Source organism: Centroberyx affinis, unplaced genomic scaffold (genome assembly GCF_046629955.1).
Source record: "Centroberyx affinis isolate AG114_WGS23_722 - 3 ecotype Tasmania unplaced genomic scaffold, CSIRO-AGI_Caff_v1 ptg002087l_1, whole genome shotgun sequence".
In the NCBI taxonomy this organism is placed as follows: Eukaryota; Metazoa; Chordata; class Actinopteri; order Beryciformes; family Berycidae; genus Centroberyx; species Centroberyx affinis.
This window is the reverse complement of record NW_027280413.1, coordinates 505,114-511,113: the sequence shown is the minus strand read 5'-3', so window position 1 is coordinate 511,113 and position 6,000 is coordinate 505,114. Positions and strand designations below refer to the sequence as shown.

The 6,000-nt window shown below is 45.2% G+C and overlaps 1 protein-coding gene across 1 annotated transcript; it reads right to left on the bottom strand.

Moving 5' to 3' along the window:
• Positions 1–298: 298 nt before the first annotated feature.
• Positions 299–1,417, bottom strand: LOC139654440 (D(1) dopamine receptor-like). The gene has a single exon (XM_071531502.1). It carries the CDS (start codon positions 1,415–1,417, stop codon positions 299–301), a length of 1,119 nt encoding a protein of 372 aa, XP_071387603.1.
• Between the last annotated feature and the right edge of the window lie 4,583 nt (positions 1,418–6,000).

Here is a 6,000-nt window from a genome sequence, read left to right as displayed (position 1 = left end):
ACAACAGAGGCGAGTCTTAATCTCAAACCCCAAATCCCCTCTCCTCTCTTTGGAGCTTCTTCCAGCTGATGACAGCATAGTGACCGGGTTTAGGATAGCGCGCTCGCTCTAACAGTCCGTACACAGGAAGACCACTAGCTCAATGCAAACACAGGTACATACAGGGTCACTGAATCCTGCAAGCACACGGAGGTTAACACACAGCAGTGTCCCCTTTCCAAGTCGATCAGACTGGCCTCTGCAGGAACGATGGACTCTTAGCACTGAGCGTGAGTCAGTGCTGTGAGAGCGTCATGAGTCAGTTCTTGTTTAGACTGACCGTCTCTATGCCGTGGCCTCCTGGATGCAGTCTGTGGCAGCCCAGCAGGATGGAGAAGGCCTTGCGGAAATCTGCGTTGAAGGCATAGATGATGGGGTTGAGCGAGGAGTTCGCCCAGCCGAACCACACAAACACATCAAAGGTGGTGGGGCTGATGCAGGGGAACGCTTCCCCTCCGCTCGACTGCTCACAGAAAGGCACCATGCAGTTGAGGATGAAGAATGGGAGCCAGCAGCACACGAACACCCCCATGATCACTGACAACGTCTTCAGGACCTTGGTCTCTCGCTTGAATGTCATTTTAAAGGAGCTCTCCGACTCGCCGATGCTGGAGCCGCCCCCCATGCTGTCATGTCTGTTCTTGGCACTTTCGGCCGCTCGCTCCAGGGCAGAGATCCTCCTGATCTGCCTGTGGGCAATGCGGTAGATCTGGGTGTAGGTGGCCACCATGATGACCACTGGGATGTAGAAACTTATGAGAGAGGTGGAGATGGCGTAGGTCCTGTTCAGGCTTGAGTCGCAGTTCTCTGGGCCGCGGTAAGCCCCGGCTGTGGTGTTGGATGCCAGAGAGCCGGAGGAGCCGGTGAGAGAGGATTTTATCTGGGCCTTGTGCCAGTTGAGCTGCACCGGGATGAAGGAAATGAGGACAGACAGGGTCCAGGCCACGCTGATCATCACATACGCCACTCTGGGTGTCATCTTCCTCTCATAGCGAAAGGGGCTGGAGATGGCCCAGTAGCGGTCCACGCTTATCACACACAGGTTCAAGATGGATGCGGTGGAGCACATGATGTCAAAGGCCACCCAGGTGTCGCAGAAGGAGCCGAACGGCCAGAAGCCGGCGATCTCTGTCACCGCCTTCCACGGCATCACCAGGATGGCAACCAAGAGGTCCGACACAGCCAGCGAGATCACAAAGAAGTTGGTGACTTTAGAGCGCAGATGGCGGAACTTGGTGACGGCAGCGCAAACTAGGGTGTTTCCCAGCAAGGTGGTGAGGATGAGCAGCGAGAGGAAGCAGCCGGTTAGGACGCGGCTCGATGGTGCCTCGTCCAATAACCCATTGTCGATGACAGTTGTAAAGTTCATCACATCCATCCCTGAACGTGTGTGGGTGGAGGGAGTGTTCAGTCAAGTCATATTGTAGGGTGATGCTACATCAAAGCCATAGGTAACTGGTAATCTATGAGGCTTCTGAACTCCATCCATGCATGCAATTCCCATGATGTGTCTTTGTGTCTTTTGATAAATGATGAAGCATGAGATGTTCGAGGCAAACCCTCTCTGGGCAGGGCTTTTCCCCCCTGACTTTGTGTATGAGATTTGACATCCTTTGAGATGCAGTGCACAGGTGATAGTGGTACTTATTCCCTCAGGGAAATGACTGGATATGAGATCTTCTCTACCCACTTTACAGGACCCAAATGTCCATTATTTCAGCAATCCACTGTCTGCTTACAGAAGTCATCAGCAGCACTGGGGATTAAAAAATGAAGTACATTACATTGACTATATGTGCATTAATTTAGGTGATAATTGTGAAATTTCTCTCATAAAAATTTAACCATGTTTCAAAGATTTTCATCTTTATTTTGACTTCTTCTCTTGTTTATGTTAGCTCTGATTACATCTATGCATTTATAGATCTATAGCCTATATTATTGTCTAGTGCCAGTAATCGGATTTGAAATAGTCTACTAGATCCACAAGTACAACTGTTAAAGCAGGTTTTTCCCGCTCACACCATTAAAGTGCGTCTTGTGTAACAGACTGTGTGGTTTCTGAATAATGTACAGTAGTCAAATTAAGAGTCACGCCTTTCGATCTACATACCCGAAAGGCTTTTAAAAATGATTTTAATCTTTCATCATACTCACCTCTTACTCACAGACATGCAGTCAGCAGCAGCCAGATTTTGGCTAAAGATTAAAAAAAAAAATGTCCCATCGCTTCCATAAGAACTTCGCAGCGCAAAGTCCATCCATTTGCCACCCAGACTGTCCATCACCGAGAAAAACAAAAATAATCCGATCGCTTCTTTTTTGGTACCTGCATCCTAGACTGTTGTTCACTGATAAAGAATACACACAACATGATGCAAATGTCACTCTGCCGTCACCGCTCTCGCTGCGTCCCCCTGCCGCCTCACTGCGCGTCTGCGCCCAAATCACAGCGACTGTGCGCTCCGGCAGCTCAGTTTCACACCAGAGCTGTGACGCTGTCCCATTCAAGAGAAAGTGAAGTAGGAATGAAACCATGTGACTGTGGCCTTTGGAAATCGACCCTGTAATAATAGTCGTCTACTTATGCAGATTCCTCTTGTAGTCCTGCTGTGCTGTAATTATATGATTAAACGTTTGACCAACCTCTTGTTCCAACACAGTACTTTCCTCCAAATGGACATCATTAAATCTGCAATGTAGTGTAGTTTGGTTAATTAAAGGGGGGGGGGGGTTATGAAACTGAATAATGACATGGGTCCCATCTCATGTCTTGTGCAGGGCAGCGGGCTGCTGAGGCCACCTAATGGAGGAAGAGAACAGTTGCTTCTAGAGGCATAAACCCTCTGTGAAGGATTTTATGCCTGTTAAGGATTTTAATGAATGAAATAGAGATTCTATGAAAGACAGGTTTATAACCAGACAGAAGATTAGATCAGAAACTCATATTCTTCATCTATCCTTGCCAGAGTTTCATGTCCGGACCAATGTCACCTTCAGTCGCAGCCATCATTTCTGCAATGTTCTGCTTTGGACGATAAATCGTGCACAATATCTGTCAGCATTCAGTTCAAGCTGCTATCTTGCATGCTGAGCATGGTGGCATGCAGAAACTCAGCTAGTGACATGCCAAGTGTCACCTTACAGTGACTTAACTCATTTTGACAGGAGGAAGAATAAACAGCTTTTAACCTTCTCACCCACAAACATCTACATCTATAAAGTAGTATAATAGATGGGTTAACGCCTTAAGACCCAAGGACAGATCCAAATGAGTGAAAAAATAAAATACTTGTTTGTGTTTGCTGTTTGCTGCTACCATTCTCTAAATTACATAGCAATAAGCAAGTCTAAGGTGAACGTAAAGACCCAATTTGTAAGGGTAATATTAGATATGAATTCATGGCAAATAATGCTTGAAAGGTTCTGATTTCATGGTATGGCTATAGTATTTATAAGTTAAATAACTACCTTGTTCCTTTATTTTCTTACATGGGTTGCAATGGAATGGATGATGCATTCATTTGTTGTTGAAAAAGTGACAAATCTCCCACTAAAAACCTGAGGGAATGTTTCAAATATCTATTCAGGAATGAGAGGGGCTCTCAAATAAAATTCTTTTTTTTTGTTCAAAACCTTATTGAATGCCAGCGCTGTCAGGCTTGTTTTGAGTACCTGTCTCAGACAGAAGAAAACTGAGGCTGCTTCCTCTTCTCCCCACAGCATCATAAATATGAACCCATCCAACATCACCAGGGAAGACTTTAATGTCCCGCTGTCCAAACTGATAATATTATAGATTCCTAATACAGCTACTAAAGAGGCCAGGGAGTATGCACTGAAAAATGTTCACTTCAAATCGACTCAATCATTCAATTTAATATTTAATATATCAACTAATCTTGTCTACTTGCCACACCCACCACCCCCCTTCCACTGTCCACTCGTCTAAAAATAGCAGAAGGGACTGTTACATCATATTCTGTGTATTGGGAAAATATCAGTGTGTTTTGTGTTTTTTCCACTGTGCATTTTTTTATTACGATTACCCTTGTTGCTATCAATCCCCGTGACATGCTGCAGGCTTTCATCATACTCAGGAAGGGATGGTATGCTCTTCACCCACCCCCCCACCCCGTCCACCCCCCCCCGTCCACCCCCCCCCACCCCGTCCCTCCCGGCCCTTTCTTGTGACTCAACCTCTGAGTGCTGCATGCTGTCAGGGCATCAAAGGCTCTGCGGCCGGTCCGGGTCAGGAGGTCAGAGGTCGTAGGTGAGGCCGTGGATAGACAGGCGAGCCGAAGCACACTGTGGGTCTGTCCTATACTTCAGAGCGTCTCTCTCTCCAGCTGCCTCCTGCCCAGAAACGGCTCTTGGTAGGCTTCCGTGTTCAAAGGTGCAGCTGCTGCTCCTCTAAACTCGTGGCCTTCGCAGTTCAAAGGCTCTTGTTGGTGCACAGTGGCTACTGCTGCTACACAGGACCGTGCCACTCCCAAACACATATGCTGATCGTCAAATGTTCCGAATCATACTTTGTTAACGGTGTGAAAGGGTCTCTGAGCAACTTGCTTTCTTTAGAAAGCGAGGTGTGATTCTATGTGGTGAAAAGGAAGTAACAAGAGGCGTATGAGAGATCGAGCCGACAGAGTGAGGCTGTAAGAGCAGATAAGGCAAACCTCATCTTGTGGACACTTGTGCACAAAGCCTGTCAGTCATCTTCTGCTCTTCTGGAGACTTGGGCCGATATGGTTTTAAATTTTCTAAGATCTCCTGTGCAACCATTCAAGTCATGACAAAACTCCTGAGTGCTTTTCGCCTGATGTGGGTTGACAGGTACCCAGCCACCCGCAAAACGCACGAGCGCTATGAGTAAGATCGCTGAAAGCAAAATGGGGCTGTTTTAGGAATCAAAATGTAAGTAAATCTCAGCTTTCTCTCTACACTTGCTGTGTGTGTGTGTGTGTGTGTGTGTGTGCGTGTGTGTGCATCTGGATACATAGCCCTGCATATTTATAAGTTATGCATATTTATGCAGGTTCAAGTGAGTGCATGAGTGTTTGTGTGCGCAGGCATGCAAACATGTCAACTCTCACTGCTCTCCAGATGGATAGAATAGATAAAAGAACCAGTGAATCACCACAGCTCTTTGTCTTCTCTCTCTCTCTCTCTCTCTCTCTCTCTCTCTCTGTCTGTCTGTCTGTCTCTCTCTCTCTCTCTCTCTCTCCATATTGCAAGTATTCTCGCTTGTAATGACACTGCTCTCTTGTCCTCGCCGTGTTCCTCAGTTTTGGGTCAAACAGAAGGTGGGGAACTTTGATGAATGCAGCCACACTGTCACATCTTATCTGACTGTTCTGTTTCATCCCACCTCTTCTAGCTGTGTCCTCTCCTCCTTCACCACTTCCTCCTCCTCCTCACCAGCCATGGCATAACTGAATATTCACTGACATAAAGAGAAACTGTTCTATTATTTGTATATACTGTGCACAGCATGAAGCATTTGAGTTAATGGTTAAGGCATAAGGGGTAAATTCTTAAGTGCTTTTTCATTTTGGTATCTGAACAGTGTACATTTCTGTTCAGCAGTTCAATAAAGTGTTTACAAACAAATATGAAAATAGTTGATTTATTTGAAGACAGCAGCACAATATTTCTGAACTGAAATAAACTCTTCCAATTTGGGGATATTATTTCTGTACAACATACAGTACATGCAACCCAATCAACTGGATAGATCATCTGCATGAGATGATAAATAAATAAATAAGGAGTCTTCCCCAAGAAGACTAGCTGTCCTTAATTTGGCAGCTAATGGGGATCCTAATAAAACAACAAGAAAACAATAAATAAAATAAATAAATAAATACACAGATAAATAGACTGATAAATAGACTAATAAATATATAAATTCCCTGATTGCAATTTTAAATTCTAAATAGAAAATATATGTATCGAATATAT